Raw genomic sequence first — 18,665 nt, forward strand, 5'->3', positions numbered from 1 at the left:
TGCCCTCACCCATCTCGGCACCTGTCCAGTTGTGCAGCTGGCTACTAGAATGTTAATTTGGCCTTGGGCTTTTTGGAACAAGACTAATTCATAAATTATTCATGTTTATTTATAAAGTCACATTCCAAAAATATTTCAAGTAATAAATACTTTTTAGCATTTGTCACAATCTGCTTGCCTGGTGTAAGGCTTCTGAAGTCAAGAAGGGTACGTGGATCCTGCAAAGCCTTCCACAGCAAACCTGGGCCCCCGGAATCTCCTGGCTTCACTGAGGAATGGAGACATCACTTGGGAGTCCTAGCCCCACCCTGCAGCACCCACTGGGCCCTGAGATGTTTTCAACCCAGGACAAAGCACCCTATTTTAGCCCCAAGATCCACAGCCAGCCCCCCAGAGCTGATGAGAAGCTTGGCTCATGACTGACAGGAGATGCGCCTGGATGCTGGGCACAGGGGTGGCAGGCACTCTGGCCACGGCCAGAACACAGGTTCCAGTGTCAGGCTTTCATCACTGCCATGAAGGAGACCTGCAGGGAGAGAAGGTATGGTTGGGCCCTGCCCTCCCCACCACTGTCCTTCCAAACACCACCTGAGAACGACACAGCCCAGCTCCCAGGGCTATCCTGTGGCTCTTTATGAGGGTGTCACAGCACCAATTATCCCAGAGGCCACTTGCAGCAAGGCTAATGGGAAGAGGGTGAGGGAATTAAGACCCAGACCACCAAGCAGATGTGGGCAGGAGAGTCAAGCGAGGCAAGGGCACCACATACAAACCTCCTGGAGAAGCTGGCCCAGCATTTCCTGGCTGTGAATGGACTGCCTGTGGAGATAATGTCTGGTCATCTCCCAAAACTGCCTGACAGACCTCCCACCAGACCCAGGCCCTACTCCCAGGCTAGGACCAACATGGAGTCTCAAAGCCTACAGGTCCACCTCTTGGCTCTGCTAGAAAGGCAGGAGCCTGGACATGCAGGCCAAGCACAAGGCTCATATGGAAGAGTTACAATGCTGGGACCCTGACCTCTGCTAGCCTCCAAGGCCTGGAGACCTACCTGTCTATTCTGGTTGCTATGGTCACTGTGAAGGTACCCTCTATATCTGGCAGGTAGGTGGAAGGCACAACCCTGTAGTTCCCCGCAGAAAGTAGGCAGAGGCGGCTCACTTCCTGGGCATAGCAATGTGGTACACAGCTTAGCAGTGGCTCCTGGAGCAGCAGGGAACACGCATCCTGGTTCTCACCATCTGCTGGAACCTGGGCAACAGTGGAATCAGCATGGAGGCCTACACAGGGCTGCATGCTTGCTCTCACTCCGCATAGCACCAGCTGAAGGAATACTTGCCCTGGCTCAGCTGGTATACCTGATGTTCCCAATCCTTGAGCAAGGAACCACTATGCTAAGGAGAAGAGCCATGGAGCCAGGACGCCCTTGTCAGAGGCCCTGCCAGTGGTCAGTTTTACACACACTAACCAGGCCCATACACAGAAGTGCTCAAGAGTACTGGATGGGCCCCAGGCAGGGGCACTCTACTTCAAATTCCAGGTGGCCTGACTCAAGATTTGAGGAGTCCAACTTTCTGGGATGTACTGACACCCCTCAACAGAAATTTCTTAATGAAAAAATCCTGTTCTCTCCCACCATGTCACCTGCATTCCAGGGACACACCCTTTCCCCCCAGACAGTGAATCCTGTCATAGCCCAACATGCCCTCTGCCAATGCTGTAAAGTGAGGGCCCAGCATGGACATGGCCTCATGGGATGGGAAGCCTCATTACTGTCACCATGGAGTCTGTAGCCCATGACCGTGGACCTCTAGCACAGCACTTCTCTCTCTCTCCCATTTCTCCAACTAAAACTTTGCTCAGTGTGTTCCCGGCCTGCTGGCTACGAAGTGGAAGTGATAAAGCAGCACCCTGGGAAGACCTGAGGCCTTCCCCATCCAGAGCGGCCTGGCAGAGAAACTGGTGTAAGCAAGCTCCTGGGCCATCACAGAACCCCCATGCTGAGGTCCTTTGCTGTGGCCTCTCCTGCATTACCTATGGCCGCCCCAGGCTAACAGCCTCAAAGTACAGTTCCTAGAGCATGTCTCTTTAAGTCCTGAGCCAGACTCACAAGAGCTTTGCCTCAACCATGAAGGTATCTATCTGGAATCTTCTGGGCTTTTGACTGGCTAGAGCACCTGACCACCAAGCTGTCCCGCTACTGACATGGCCAAGTACAGGTCTCTCCTCCCGCTTGTCCTTCTGGAGTCTATGGCCCTTTCTAGCAGAAGCCCAGACTTCTGCCTGCTCTACCTGACCCCATTATAGAACAGCTCTTGCCAGTCTCACCTGGAAGAGTGACATGGGAAGGATGGGCTGTAAGACTGCCCATGGGTGTATGGGTGTGTGTGTGTGTGTGTGTGTGTGTGTGTGTGTGTGTGACTACTGCATGTGCGATAAGTGAGCAAGACCTCTCTCTACAGTAACTGCTCACAGCCACATCCACCTCAGGGTGAGGCTAGGCTTCTGCCTCAGAACCCTTAGAGAAGTCCAGAGCCCAGGGTTAGAGGTAGGAGGCATGCAGTGGATGGAATAACCTCAGACAGGGTATTTGGAGTGAGGTGAGCTACCCCAAATGACCCCAGTGAATAGCCTTTGTGAAACATGCGAGTGAGACTTTCATGAGGCCAGCCAGCTGGACCACCAGGCCTAAATGACAGAAGCCAGCCTCCGTGTCACAGTCGCAGGCCTCTGCTCAAACCTAACTCACCTGAAAGACATGGAAACCAATGGGATGGAGCTGGCTGTCACTGAGTCGGCAGTGTTGCTGCAGGGTGATTCGGATGTAGCGGGGACCAGCACCCTCAGGAACGGAGAAGGGGAGGCAGGGATTGCAGGGGTATGAGGCAAAGTTTCTGCTGCCCCCCGCTGTCTGGCCAGCTCTCCAGCAGCCCCGCAACTGCACAGTCTCCCACTCGCCTGCAGGCAAGGCTGTTCCAGGTGATGCACCCTTGGTGGCCAGCCTGACAGCACTGCCAGGAGGATAAAGACAGAAGGCACTGGCAGCCTGCTCCAAAGGAACCTATTCAAGTCCTACCCCCATACCGAACACACCCTTGCTCCTCCCCAGACCCATCCAGCACTGGCTCCTCACCTGAGGGAGATTTTCCCAGTGGAGAAGACTCTGAGCAGGAACTGCCCTGGTACATCCTTCAGAAAGGTGCTAGGGACAGCCAGGTAGTAGCCTGGTGCAAGCTCACAACGCAAGTGGATCTCACGATCATATGCATGGCATGCAGTGCCAACCACAGGGGGTGCAGACAGGACTCTGGGCAGGCTGATCTTCCGTTTCTCTACCTACATGAACGGAGGCAGGAGGCTGAGGAGAGTCACGCCCATGGCACTTGGCCTCTGCCTCCCTGCTCTGCACTGCTCAGGCAAAGCTCCCTGGGGACTTTTGAAAAATCTAAGCCTACAGACAGCTCGTAGCATCCACCCCCTGAAGCCAGATGAAGATGCCAAAGACCTAGGACTTCCTTCAGGGGGGCAAAATAGACAAATCTAGAACCATGTTCAAAAAGGCCCATGACCGGTGCAGCCTGGGGAATGCTGGAGAAGGTACTTCCCAGTAACTTTTTGCAAGAGGAAAGGACCATGACATAGGCTACACTCACAAAGGGACAATGAACTCACACCTAGTTTGAGTTGTCACATGCTATCATGATACACAAGGTTAAAATATAGCCACTGAGTAAGCAAAGAGCAGCTCCTGACCTACCTGTTCTAGGAAATAGATACTAACTTGTAAAATTGACCAAATGTCTGAGGCTGACCATAAAATAAGCCTTTACACGTATAGGCCATAATAGAGGAATCAGAAGAAGGTACCTAGGTGGAACATACAAGGCAAGCAGCAGCCCTAGTATGATGGGAAACTCTTCCCTTTAGCCTCCACCTCTTGGGTGGGGTGGGTGGGCTTTGAATCAGCTGCTTCTGTTGCTATATCAGAGGTGTCTAATGCCAGAGAACATGGAAAAGCAATCAATGGCCAAGGATGGCAGCTCCTGGGGCCCAAGCCTCCAATATACCTGCATACCTTTCCACCATGGGACCAGCAGATGGAGTTACCTTCCAGATGTGCAAGCCCACAGCTTGGTAGTCTTTGCCTGGGAGGTTCACTGGTGCAGGGCTGGCCAGGGCCCGGGTCTGGCCCACTAAGCGCCTCCGGGGTGTCTGAAGGACAGCCACACACACCTCACTGGGTTCTAAGAGCCGTAACCAGAACTTGGGGTTGCAGGGAAAACAACTGTTGTTCCGGCAGCCTCCTGCTGACTGCCCTGTCACCCAGGCACCAGGCAGTGTCCGTGTGTGGCACAGCGCCTTCCCTAGTGAGTGGGAGGGCACATGTCAGATGAGAGGCCCTTGCTGGCTCGGCTGGACCCACAGGCCGAGGGAAGCACACCAGTGGCAGTCAGCTCACCCTCTGAGAATCACATCTGCTCCCTCCTCCAAACCCCCAGTCAGTCAGTCAGGCAGAAAGGACTGTACCCATCCCTGGTGTGCCAGCCTATGCAGGCTCCTGGCTTCATAGAGGACAGTCACTCCTGCTGGCGGTCCTACCTGTGTAGAGACTCTGTAGGTGGCCGGCCTCTGTGACTGGGTAGCCGATGGTGACCTCATCAAACTCCCTGAGGAACTCCTCTTCCTCTACCCAGAACTCCCCTTCCTGGAGTTGTGCCAGCAGCTCAGACTCCTTAGCTGGCTCTACCTGGTTCCACCCTTCACCTCTGCAGGAAATCTCCTTTCAGTGCAAGCTCAAGATGGATTATCAACTGGTAAATAAGGAAATGGGACCTTGGGGGTGAGGGGGGCCAGGCAGAGAGCCTTGAATTTTTGTCATACACTGCACAGTAAACTCCTTTGCTAAGTGTCCTATAGAATGTGCCTTCTGTGTGTTAGCTGTCCCTCCAAACAGCTCCTTCCCAGAGGGACCCCACACCTGAAAGAAGCTGCCTTAAGGACTTCACAGCCAGGTCCGACCCTTTAGTCTCTGAAGGAGCTATCAGGTTGAGTGGAGTCTTGCTCAGTTTAGTGGCTCCAGACCCACCCTGGGCTCAGAGAGTAGTTGGAGTCCAGGAGCCTCAGAGCTCCCGGGCCTCAAGGGGATCCTGGCTTAGTTGTGTCTTAAAACTAAGCTGAGGATTTTAGCTGCATGTTATCCTCAAACCCCTACTCAACCAAAAGCCTGGCCAGGCATTCACTATCCTATATGTACCCAAGATAAAACCCCATAGAAAAAAATTACATGATCCTAGTTCTTCCAAGACCTAGACAAAGCAAGCACTTTGGTACACAAATGGGTACAGAGTGAGCCTTGCTACAGGAAAGCAGCACCACTCTGGCAGCTGGATATGACACGAATGGTGAGCAGAGAAATGTGGCATGGATGCCCCAGATCAACCCCTCCTCCCACATGCAGCCCGCTCCTGGTACTTACCCCTCTCTCCAGAGGCCCTGCCAACAACGCCGGCCCCAGGGGTTGTGAATCCGTAGGAGGAGGATACCCTGGCCAGTCCGACTCCTGAGATCCTGCAGATCTGAGATGATGAAGGCATGGAACTCCCCGAGCTCCCTGGCACCTGTGAGAACAGCCCAGTCGTGTGCAAGACCAGCATCACCATGTCCCCAAACTGGACAGGGCACACAGATTCCTCCTTTCCTGCCCATGGAAGATGCTCCAGGTCTCCACAGTGCTACGGAGCTCTGTTCCTAAACACAGGCCAGCTACTGCAGTGCTCACTGGCATTCTGTGCCATGCGGGCTGAGAGCTGGGCCCTGGCTCCCTGCCACCAGGGACCATGCTGCACATAGTATCCCTTGCTCTGGGCCTCAGTCCTCAGCATGGGTGTCAGTGCAAGGCCAGCTCTCCAGCATGAAACCATCTTACCGCCATGTTGAGGACTTTAAGCCAAGAGGAATTCCACCTGGCCAGAGACCACAGAACAAAGGGCCCTGGCATGGAAGAGAAAACAGTGCTATTCCAGGAGGGTGGAAACCAGAAAGAAGGCAGGAAGGCTTATGTGGCCACAGCTCTAGTCCCAAGGACTCCACAGCTACCATTTTTGGTGTCCCTTTCAGTTCCAGCCCTTGACACTTCAGTGGGTCCCAGGAGCTCTTGGCCAGAGAAAGGAGTTCTTCAAAATTCAAAGTGTCAAGAATCAGCTTCCCCACACTCTGGGACTGACAACACCAACAGGGTCTGATGGCCAATGGCTAGCTCCCACCCTCAGGAGGGAGGCTCAGTGGAGTCGGGATGGCCAGCAGTCCACACACCCTGCTCCTCCCCTTGAATCCCAGGATCTGTCTGAGGATCACAGACCAGGGCTTTGTCAACTCTCAGTTGGTCTGGCCAGTGTGATTACCAATAAGTTTTGGATTATTTTGATGTTCATATTTTATTATTTGTGTTTACATGTGGGTATGTGTGGGTAGGGGGCACGTACACATGCGTGTGCAGGCCAGAAGACAGACTTGGTGTAGTTTCTCGGGAGCTGCCCACCTTATTTGAGTCAGGGTCTCTCAGCAAGCGGCAGGCAGCCTCCTGTCTCCACCTCTGAGCTGGAATCCCACGTACACATCACCATGCCTAGCTTTTTACCTGAGTGCTGGATAGACAGCTCATGGCCTCATGTTGTGTAGTGCACACTTTACTGACTGAACCGTCTCCCTAATGCTATTTCTGAGCCTAAGTTATATTATACAAATATTCTTAAATGTGTACAGAAAATTATATCAGAAAGATATGGCCAGATATGTAATAAGTGCCAATGGTCTTAACACTCGACTACCTACGTTCTAAATAAGTCTGAAACTCAAAAAAAAAAAAAAAAAAAAAAAAAAAAAAAAAAAAAAAAAAAAGATCTGAACTATCTAACATTACTAGAGGATCAAGAAAACCACAGCATGTCAGAAATTCCAATGTACATAAAAGTGGTATACAATACCACCAGAAAAGGTCGCATACATTCAGGAAAAAACTCAAGAAGTACACTAAAAGGTTCTATTTAGGCGAGCTTTTCTTTCTTTATTTTGTACACAAACTTTTCCTCATGAACCTTAATATGTCAGTAGGATAAAAAATGGCTCTGACTTTGCTTGGTAAGCAACCGGGGCAGGGATGATGGGGTGGTTAGCTTAAATGCTGTTCCCGCTACTGCTTCTAAGCTGTCTGTGAGCAGCAGGGGACATGATGTAGGCCCTGCCTTGCCCTATGTGAAAGGACTACACTAGGAGAAAGAAGGTGACCTCTCTCTGGAGGAGGGATAACAGGAGGACACAAAGCCAAGACAGGCGAAAAGGACTGATTCCTTCTCTGTCATAAACTAATGGTGGAGGGAGCTGTAGCTGTAAGCTGTACCTGCTCTGGGGCTAAGCACAGAGCAGCTGATAAGACACTGGTCCTTCAGGCGGAGTAGCTGCCGGCAAGTCCTGTGCTCCCCATCACTGGGTCTGTCCTGCTGGCCACTGGTTTTCGTTATGTCCTTCAGGCTCCACCTTTCTGCCAGGCTTCCAGTGAGATCCACCAGGGCATCTGCCACCTGCCCTGCCCACAGGTGCTCATAGGACCCATGGACCCTGAGGAACCAAGAAGCACCAATAAGAATGACCATGCCACTGAGAGCTTCCTGCTCTCCTATTCCCACAATCCATCACATCCCAAAGTATCCAACCCACCCTCTCACGGCACCTGGATCACCTCTCTGCTGTGTATCACACCTGCACCCACCTATAAACATCAGCATCTGCCATAATCCTGCTGTTTCCTGCCCAGGTTCAGACCCATCCTTCCTCTAGTGTGGGCAGCAAAGGACAAGGCAAAGGAGCAAAGAGGCTCCATCCTAGGCTCAAACCCCATGGTCCCAAGTATGACATTCTGCTAGCCTTCTGAGTTCCTCTGCTCAGACACCTGGCCGTTGGCCAGCCTCCTTCAGCAAGATGCAAACCCCATGCAGAAGGGAGTGCAGGGCTGTAATAAGCAAATGCTGTTCCACACAAGACTCCTCACTCCCTGCACTGGGTAACCGTTTAGAGACGTACAGGGGGGCACCTTTGCATTGGGACTGGGGAATGAGGGGACCTTTCTGTGGAGTGCTGGGAAATATGGGAAGGGAAAGAGAGGGTAAGGAGGGCAAACCAGAACTCTGTCTTAAAAACAGAGTGTCAGGACCCACAGGACTGGCTGCCAAACCCTGAGGAATGCATAGGACTCTGCAGCCCAGGGCAGATGAGATGGGCCCCTGGAGACAACTTGATTCCGAAGCCACCCAGCCTGGCTGACCCTGTCACTTCCATATCATACATACTTAGCATAGGCCTTTTCCAGTAAGGGAAGCCAGAACACATCCTCTCTCTGGCACCGGGAAAAGCAGAGTCTCCCGGCAAGACAAGGCAGACGGTCATCTATGGTCACCTCCTCCCAGTGTCCAAACTGCCAAATTCGACAGGTGAAGAAGCCTTGGTATTTCTGGTCAGACCAGCTTGGCTGTCCTGGAGGGAAGACCTAACACACAAGGAGAGGAGATAGATACAATGTGATCAGCAAGGTGTATTTTCCTCAGCACCTCAGCAGTGTGACCTCCACAGAAGCACTGCAGACACTTGAAGGGCCACCCGGGAGCCACCGTCACCTGTGCTCCTCAGTGTCCTAACAGTGTAGCCTTGATAGAAGCACTATGAGCACCTGCCAAAAGCAAGGGCTCTGCTCTGTTGGATGTCACATCTGTATGTCCATTTTCATATAAATAACTCATGTCCCCAAAGCTTATAGCCAACAAAGTTTTACTGCCCCAAATAAGCATTTGACCTGAATCCAAAGCTTTGGCAGACAAGAGTAACCCAATTTTTTTCTGTTTTTTTTTTTTTTTTTTTTTTTTTGGTTTTTGGATACAGGGTTTCTCTGTGTAGCTTGGGCTGTTCTAGAACTCACTCTGTAGACCAGAGTGGCCTTGAACTCAGAGATCTGCCAAAGCCATGTACCACCATACCTGGCTTCTATAACCCACGGGCCTAACAGCTCTTCCTGTTTCTCAAAGTCAAATGTCCAAAACTGGCCAGCCACTGGCCAGCTACATCCATTGCTGCTTCTGTCAGTAGACAAGGGCAGGCTCTGCACTAGGTAGACTCGGTGTGGTGCTGGCTTCAACACCCAGACACACAGGAACTATGGGTGATGACAGCATCACTGCCTTCTGTTACAGACAGATGCCAACAAGGCTGTACAGAGAGGTAACAACAGTGACAAGCTTAACCCATGGTTACCCCCTTAGAGCTGTTGCCTTAACTGAAAACACGGAGCAATGACCCAGCCTAAACATGTAGCACTGCATACCAGAAGACAGTTTCAGTCACCTTTGCTTTGTTGGTATTTAAAACCTATGTATGAAAAAATAAACAGAAAGAAATCAATCAAGTAAAAAAAAAAAAAATCCAAACCAGAGACACAAGATGCCTCTGCTGACCCTGTTCTATGTGCTAGGTTGGCCTGGTTTTGTGTCCCAAATGTGTGGGTGGCTCCAGTCTGGTAGACAGTATGCACTTGGGTCACTGTCTTGGTGTCTGAACCCTTCCCACCACCCATGCTGCACAGACACAAATGTGCCACAGCAGGCCCTATTTTCAGAAGAACTTCCTGTGCTGTGCATGTAGAAGGAACTGAGTGGGAAGGAACTTGAGGTGGGCTGTACCTGGTCCAGGAGGTGTTGACTCTTCTGAAGGGCGGCACAGGCACATAGGAACCAGCAATCCCCCAGCAGCCCTTGCTTCACCTGTCCTTCCCATGGGTTATCTGGAAACAGCTGAGGTGTGGCACAAATTTCCTGAAACCAAGCCATCCAGAGTTAGCTCATGCCTATGGCTACTCTTCAAGCTAAGAACACGTGACCCCAGGCCAGGCTCTGAAGGCACTTTCTCATTATCTGAGCTTCTAGCCCCAGTGGAAGAGGAAGCTGCTTCTCTGTCACCGTGCCCTTCAGCACGTCCCTTGCCACAGTTCTCTCATGGCAAGACCTCAATTCTGGAGGGTCCTTTTAAGTCAGCTTTACTCTATACATTTATGGTGACAAATATCAAACGGTTCCTTTGTACTACAGAAAGTCTGTTTGTCTACCAGGTTCAATTTCCCATATACCTTCAGCCTTGTCTCTCTTCTTACTCCCCCACTGCCTGCACACCTCAGCTACCAACCTGTCCTCTTGCTTCATAAAGCCACCTTGACAAGGGAGGAAAACCAGGCACTGCTTGGGACCACCACCCATCTATATCACTCTGGCCAGGAAGAAAGGACTCATTTCTGTCTGTCTGTGTGTTTGCCTGTGACTGTGAATATGAAGGTCAGAGGCCAACTTACTGGAATAGGTTTTCTCTTTCCATCATGTGGGTCCCAGAGCCCACACTTAGGTCATTAAGCTTGTTAGTAAATGCAGGGCCATTCCAATAGCCCAAGAAACCACTCTTGATTCTTGCTCTGGTTTCTACTTCAAAATATTCGCAAAGCTGTCTAAATCCATCCACCCAGCTGTCAGGCTAACCTAAAGGTCATCAACTTCAGCACTACTGAAAGGCAGCCCCCACTCTTGCCCTGTCCATCACTTCCCTCCCACTGTTCTTCTTCTGTCTTGTTTACTACTATTGCTACAATTACAGATAGATACACTCACATGGCCACAATAATAGTAAGTGTTGAAAAACAAAAAGATACTATCCTGCGTCCTAGTCACCAAAGGGCAGTTCCAACAAACTCCTTAATTAAAAATCCTCCACAGGTCTCTACTGACACCTAAAACATATTTATCCATTTGTATGTTATGTGTGAGTGTTTTGCTTGAATCTGTGTCTGTGTGTCCATGTGCATGTAGTGCCTTCAGAGGCCAGAAGAGTGCACTGGATTCCCTCAGACTGGACATACAAATGGCTGTGAGCCACCACATGAAACCTCATTTTAAAAAATTATTTATTCTTTATAACCTAATATCAGCCCTTCCTCTCCTCCCAGTAGCCCCCTCACGAAAGTCCTCCTCCTCAACATTCCTCTTTGGAGAAGGGGAAGCCCTGCTCTGGGTGCCACCCCCTACCCCCTCTGCCCATCAAGTCGCTATGGGACTAGGTGTATCCTCTGAAACCCCTTTTTAAAGTAAAAACAAAACCCAAACTCCAAGGGCTCTTTCTCTCCCTTGCCTCAAGAAAGCCAGGATACTTATCATCGCCATTGTGCCAAGCAGTTCAGGGTGCACAAGGGCTGGAACCCAGCCAGTTGTCACTGTTAGCATGACATGCATGTGGGACAGGCTGTTCCCCAGGTAGTCTTTCAGCTGATAAGTCACTTCTAAAAAACACCAACAAAAGCACTAAGCCTGAACATCCATCCATTTGAGCTGCACCAAGGCCAAAACAACTCCTACCACAGCCCTTTGTGGCTATGAGGGGTAACGCTGCTGTGAGCTGCATATATGCACGGGCACTGCAAGTGACCAAGACTGATGGAGGCTAGAGAGAAGCAAGAACATGGGAGCTGTGCTTGTTAAAATGGCCAGGGGTTGTGCCAGCTCTTACTCAGCTCCACCCTGAAGATCCTGGGCAATAAAATAGATTTGCACCTGCAACTAAAACTGTGCAATTGAATACATCTGCAATAAACTGACCAGTCGACCCCGAAATTACTGGTTGGTGACTAGAACTTTCCTATCTATACATAGTTCCACCTGCCTGTACCATTTAAGGGAGCCCTGAAAAGCAGCCCCTTAGGTTTTCCCAATTGTTAAGCACAACGCTCCCTGTGTTCTGTGCTACCTTTTGGTGTTCATACCCCAAAGCCAAAAGCTACTAGAAGAAATGTAAGCAAAATGCAAAGCCAAGAAAGATGTGTCATCGTACTCTGAATTACACCCGACCAAACTTAGGTGGTGAGATAGACCTGGAAATACTGCATCTAATCCCTTCTTCATATCAAAACAACTACCTACTACCTGACTTTGAGTAGTAGTATATTTTAGTACAAACCCCAAGACAACATCTAAAGAACAAGCCGTTCCATTGTTCTGTCCTCCTGAATTAGAGGTAACTACTACCTCATTTGAATTCTCAGGGTTGGCTATCACTTTTTCTGAATGGGCTTGCAGACAAGGTCCTGCTAACCCCGGAGTCCACCCGCCCAGGCCAGAGGCCCCGCTGCACCTGGGGCCGTCTCCAAGTGATGTCCTCCCGAAACTGGGCCAGCGGCGTGGACAAGTTGTAAAAGAGCGAGGTGTCCGAGGCGGGGAATGCGGTGTCCCGGAAAAGCTCCCGCGCCGGCGTCTCGGCCCGGACCGCCCGCATCTTCGGCGCCCTGGGCTCCCATCTGCGGCCCGTGGACTCGGTCGCCGCCCGGGAGTGAGTGCGCGGCCTCCGCTGCAAACCTGGTCTGCTTAGCCCGCGAGCCCTACTGGTGCAGAGCTGCCTAGCGCCTCAAGCTCCGTTGTCTAGGTAACCTGGCTGGAGCCAACCAGGCGCTGTGCTTGCGTCATGTGACAGAGCTGCCTACTCACGCACGCGCTTCAGCTCCGAGCCGTGCAGGACTCGTAGGTTTCTGCTCTCGCGAGAGGGCGTGGTCTCCTTGTTTCTAACGGGGCGGTGCTAGCCTGATATCATTAGCTTTTAATTCTCGGGACACCGCAGCTGTAGCCGCTTGAACTCGAAGTCTAAGGGAACCACAAGAAGCTGAAAAGTCACTTTGGCTGAGGTCGCTTGGCCAATACTATCCCAGCATGCAGCGCCGTTCCCAGCATACATCGCTGATCACAGGCGTTGTCTACTTCCCAGCATGCTTCTCTCCTTCCGGTGTGAGGAAGGAACTTGGCATGCCGGTGGTTCCTCCCTGTCTTCTGAAACAGCCAGTGAGGAAGTGGCTCAGCAAATCCCGTTGTTACTCCTCCGTCGCGGTGGTGGTTGCGTTGTCCTGGGGTGGCAGAGGTGTCACTGGGGTTGTAGTTTGTCTCAAAACAATGGGCATTGGATGCTCTGGATACTAAACAGGGCCAGGGAATGCGGCTAGAGCATTCCTTGAACCCCTAAACGGCCCTATGGTTTTGTTGACTGGATGATCTGGACTTGCGGCTCCACGATTATTCAATGCCATGAAGAGGACAGTGACTGATACACTCTCCTTCTGGGACCTGCTCTTCCAATTCCCTGGAAGGATGCAAACCAGCCAGGGGCTGTTCTCTGTTCCTCTTCCAACTGTATGTATTTTGTCAAGACTAGAGGTTTCATACAGGGACAAGAAGGGAGATGAAGAGGCTTCACACATTGTAGACTGCTGTTTGCCACCTGTTAGGGCTGCTCTCATTTTTGCCTCCTCCGGGCCACCTTTTCTCAATCTTGGATAAAAAGTAGTCAAAGGAAATTCGGTTTGTGCAGTTAAGTAGGTCAATTACCCATTGCCGAAAGAGGAACAACCAGGTCAAGCTTTTACCCATAACCTGATGCTTCAGAGCCTAGACAGTTCTCCCAGTGAGAGGCTGGCCTGCTCCTGCATTAGCAGCAATTACTGCTGTGTCATGACGCAGCTACCTAGCTCTCAGCACCATGACTTGAGGTGCAAGACACTTCTCTTTATTGAGGTTATAAAAAAAGGAGTGGCCACATAGCCCACTGTTGAGGACCACTCTGCCCCACACTGGGGATCAGAATGTCCTGGACTGCTCTGCTGCTCTGGTCTGAGGGGGGGGTGGGGGGGAGGAGAGACGCAAAGAATAGAGACAAGCCAGAGGGTCTGTAGTCAAGTCTCATTTACTGTTTCCCATAGACTATATTCACACCTCCTACTGACCCTATTACAAGGAAATCCTGGGTCTTTATAAGCACAAGCAGGAGAACACAGGTGAAGACATTTTACCATGTGCACCTTGCAGGCATGGTTATCACATGTGCCTTGCAGCTGGAGTCACTAAACAGCAAAATAAGATATGTGGGATAAACAAGATATTTATCAGAGTGTACTTCAGCTGTTGTAGGCTGTTGAAAAACAAGTCTCTTATCAGGGTATATGGCTCAAGATGGCTGCAAAGATGATAGCCGCTTTCTGCTAGAAGGCGGCTCCCAACAGTGTTGAGGCCCACATTCTGCCTCAACACTTTTGGGGCTAAGTGCTCTGGTCAAGAGAGAGAATGGGGCTCTTGGGGCAAGAGATGCGAAGAATGGAGACAAGACAGGGTGTGATTCAGTCTCTTCTATTTTCTCAAGTCTCTCTCCTATTGAAGGGAATGCTGAGGTATTTATATACACAAGCAGGAGAACACAGGTGAAAACATTTTACCACGTGCACCATACAGCTGAGGTCACTAAACAGCAAAACAAGCTATGTGGGATAAACAATATATTTATCAGAGTGTGCTTCAGCTGTTATAGGCTTTTGCCAACCAAGTCTTTCATCAGGGTATATGGTTCCAGATGGCTGCAAAGTTGATCTAGCCACTTTCTACTAAAGTCAGTTCCCAACAGGTCCCCCTTTTTAAATTTTTTTCAAAAGGGAAGGCTGGGAAAACTTACGGAAACCGTGCCTGTCCTAGGTTGGAACAAAGGACCCCAGCCTCACTTAAGATGGTGAGGCCTCCCTTATTTTAGGGGCAAGGGTCTCAATATGCTCTCTTACCCATCATTGACTATCCGGCTTAGCGCGTAAGTTAGGGGTTAATCCTTGTCAATCTTGATGACAGAGGTTTCAGAGTTCCCTACTTCCAGCCTGTAATATTGGACCTGTATGGGTTTCATTTGTTATCTGTTGCCGTACCAAAGCCATCAGTTTGTTGAACAGCATGAACCCAAGAGACAAGAGTCTTAATATCTAAACTGTTGATATAAAAGCAACACTCTTTAAGGCAACACACAACTTCCCCTGTTGGAGAAGTGAAAGGTCTAAGCCTTGTACCCACAAATTTATACCAATGAAATCCTTGAATTTTGCATCAGCTTAGTAACAATTATACAGATTAAGACAGCCTAATATTAACCACCTCAGTCCCCAAGTCCAGGGAATTGGGGCTCCGACTCTTCATTAACTTCTTCAAGCTGAACATGGGCGTTGACTTTTAGAAGAGGAATGAGGGGAAGGGTAAATTGATAAGTATCTGAAGTCTGTCTTAACTGCATCCAGCTGGAAGTCCAGGGCATCAGTGAACATGCAGGTGATAAGAAGATTCATTCTCCAAAGCTGTGTATTCTGCAATATACAAGTCTCAAAACAAGGTTTAGTATCAAGATAATTATTTTAATTCTCTGAAATCTAGTGTCCTGGAGGCCTACCTCTGTCATGTCTGATCCATATAATTCTGGAAGACATAACTACTACCTTAATGACCTCATTAGAAAACTCATAGAAAAACCTTTTTTTCCAAATTAGCCTTTCCTTAAGCCAGTAACCAGAAAAACCTTTAAATTGTGTTTTTATCCAGAAAAATATAACTATATAACTCAGAATCACACCCATTTTGAAAGTTAAATCAATTAACATTATCATTCTGCTCAGCTCTCTGCCTAGAGCAGCCTTCTATTTATTTCTCGCGTCTTTAAAGCCTTTTTCATCTGTTTTTACTCACTTATTTCTTGCCCCATTTTCGTTACTATACCCTTTATTTATTTATCTGTTTGGCTCTTTTGACTCAGAGCAGCCTGTAATTTACTCCTTGCATCTTTAAAACCTTTTTCATCTGTTTCTGCTTACTTATTTCTTGCCCCATTTTTTGTTACTATAACCTTTATCTATCTGTTTGGCTCTCTTGACTCAGAGCAGCCTGCAATTTACTCCTTGCATCTTTAAATCCTTTTTCATCTGTTTCTATTTACTTATTTCTTGCCCCGTTTTTGTTACTATGCAATCACCTTTGTTTCACTTCCGAATTCAGCCAGCTCCGTCAGTCGACTGGTTCTCCAGCGCAGGGTGTCTTCCACTGTATCCCGCTTACTGGAGTTCAAACGTTGAGGCTCTGTCAGTTGACTGGTTCTCCAGCGCAGGGTGTCTTCCACTGTATCCCGCTTACTGGAGTCCCTGTTCGGGCGCCACTAATGTTGAGGCCCACATTCTGCCTCAACACTTTGCCTCAACACTTTTGGGGCTAAGTGCTCTGGTCAAGAGAGAGAATGGGGCTCTTGGGGCAAGAGATGCGAAGAATGGAGACAAGACAGGGTGTGATTCAGTCTCTTCTATTTTCTCAAGTCTCTCTCCTATTGAAGGGAATGCTGAGGTATTTATATACACAAGCAGGAGAACACAGGTGAAAACATTTTACCACGTGCACCATACAGCTGAGGTCACTAAACAGCAAAACAAGCTATGTGGGATAAACAATATATTTATCAGTGTGTGCTTCAGCTGTTATAGGCTTTTGCCAACCAAGTCTTTCATCAGGGTATATGGTTCCAGATGGCTGCAAAGTTGATCTAGCCGCTTTCTACTAAAGTCAGCTCCCAACACAACAGCCCACCATCTCTTTGGAATGCCTTTTCATTTAGTACTTAATACTGACTCAGGTGACTGACTGGCAGGCTAAAAGCTGTACTATAGTTGAAATGAATCATTAAGACCCTGGGATCGGTTTTCCCGGAAGTCTTGAATAATTGTGACAAATTATCCTTAATTCAAGAGTTATGCACAGCTGGTTTACCCCTAGAAGTCTCATGGGAGGGGTTAGCTCAGGAGAACAGCTCCCTGAGGCCACATCCACATCCAGAGCTGGGCCACAGGCAGAGCCTGACCCCTAGAATCTTAAAGGAAAAGCATCTTAGTGTCACTGTTGCTGTGATGACACATCATGACCAAAACAACTTGGGGAGAAAATGGTTTATTTTGCTCACAGTTCCATATGGAGAAGTGCTGTTTCCTGGCTTCCTTTCCATGGCTTGTTCAGCCTGCTTTCTTATAGAGCCTAGGACCACCAAAGCAGAGATGGTACCACCTACAATGGGCTGTCCCTCCCACATTGATGACTAATTAAGAAAAGTGTTGGGGGCCGACTTTTAGCAGAAAGCGGCTATCAGCTTTGCAGCCATCTTGAGCCATATACCCTGACATGAGACTTGGATTACAATAGCTTACAACAGCTGAGCACACGCCGATAATCTTGGTTTAGATACCTTGAGATTAAAGGTTCGTGAGACTAAAGGTGTGTGACTTAAGAGTATGACTTAGAAGTGTAGAGATCAGATTTAGAGACAAGACCTAAGGGCATGATTAAAGGTGTAACTTAGAGGCGTGGCTTAGAAGTAAGACATAAAAGGCAGAGGCAGACAGTAGAGACGCATCAGACATTAGGGAGACACAGAGGAGAGAACCAGACACAGCAAAGAGAAGACAGGTAGCAGGCACTTGGAAGAGAACTTGGAAGAAGTAACTTGGAACTTGGAGGGACTAGGAGCTAGGGACTCAAGACTTAGGACTTAGACTGAAGAATAAACGGGATTGAATTACACTCTCTCTGGTCTGCATTCTTCGAGTCCATCCTCACTCTTGCTCTTGCTGAACCCCGACCCGAGGACCGGAGCGGCAGCTTGGGCCGGGATACAGTGGCCGCCCAAACGTGGGTTGGCCCGGGCCTCAACATTTTGCTTGGGCTGCGACATTTTTTGGCTGTCCCAACGTGGGGCTAGTGTGGACCCCAACAGAAAATGCCTTGCAGCTGGATCTTATGGAGGCATTTTTCTCAATTGAGGCCTCTTCCTCTCTGATGACTCTACCCATGTCAAGTTGACATAAAACTAGCCAGAACAGACAGGAAGGCAGCTGACGCTGATTAGACAGTAGCCTAGGCCTGCAGGATGGTTGTACTTTAGACAGACTTGGTGTCAGGGCAGCTTATCAATTGACTTGTTTTAACCCTCATTCCAGAGCCCTATTGTTAGTATTCTGTCTAAACTCCACCTCCACAGTTACCTGGCAACCACCAGGTAGGCCTGGTCCACTATAAAAGGGACTGCTTGCCCCCTCCTCACTCTCTTACCCTCTCTCTTAATCTCTAACTCTCTAGCCTCTCTGTCCCCTCCCCCCTTCCTGTCTCTCCACGTGGTTTCCTCTGTCTCTCTCTCTCCTACCCTCCTGGCTCCCCTCCCCATGCCCTCAATAGACTCTATTCTATGCTATACCAGTGTGTGACTGGTCCCTCACAGGAAGAGATGCCTGTACATGGGCCCACTGAGACATCCCCTTCCCATACCTCTCCACACACCCACAGAACATACTCTCTTTATCTCTTTATGTTTTTTAATAAACACTTCACCTATGACCTGTTTTCTTCCCAGTATGTAGCTGTACTGGCTGGTTTTGTGTGTCAAGTTGACACAAGCTGGAGTTATCACAGAGAAAGGAGCCTCCCTTGAGGAAATGCCTCCATGAGATCCAGCTGAAAGGCATTTTCTCAATTAGTGATCAAGGGGGCGGGCCCATTGTGGGTGGTACCATCCCTGGACTGGTAGTCCTGGGTTCTATAAGAAAGCAAGCTGAGCAAGACAGGAAAAGCAATCTGTAAGCAGCATCCTTCCATGACTTCTGCATCAGTTCCTGCCTCCAGGTTCCTACCCTGTGTAAGTTCCAGTTCTGATTTCCTTTGGTGATGAACAGCAATGTGGAAGTGTAAGCTGAATAAACCCTTTCCTCCCCAACTTGC

At 49.5% G+C, this 18,665-nt stretch overlaps 1 protein-coding gene across 1 annotated transcript; it reads right to left on the minus strand.

Moving 5' to 3' along the window:
- Positions 1 to 87: 87 nt before the first annotated feature.
- Capn10 (calpain 10) lies at positions 88 to 12,809 on the minus strand. Its single transcript, XM_034521756.2, has 12 exons — positions 12,208 to 12,809; positions 9,723 to 9,854; positions 8,343 to 8,539; positions 7,397 to 7,614; positions 5,477 to 5,618; positions 4,600 to 4,766; positions 4,108 to 4,364; positions 3,134 to 3,336; positions 2,750 to 3,011; positions 1,052 to 1,251; positions 774 to 819; positions 88 to 526 (listed from the first exon to the last, which is right to left on the minus strand). Exons 1-12 carry the CDS (start codon positions 12,346 to 12,348, stop codon positions 497 to 499), a joined length of 1,995 nt encoding a protein of 664 aa, XP_034377647.1. The 5' UTR covers positions 12,349 to 12,809; the 3' UTR covers positions 88 to 496.
- Between the last annotated feature and the right edge of the window lie 5,856 nt (positions 12,810 to 18,665).

Source organism: Arvicanthis niloticus, chromosome 17 (genome assembly GCF_011762505.2).
Source record: "Arvicanthis niloticus isolate mArvNil1 chromosome 17, mArvNil1.pat.X, whole genome shotgun sequence".
Taxonomy (NCBI): Eukaryota; Metazoa; Chordata; class Mammalia; order Rodentia; family Muridae; genus Arvicanthis; species Arvicanthis niloticus.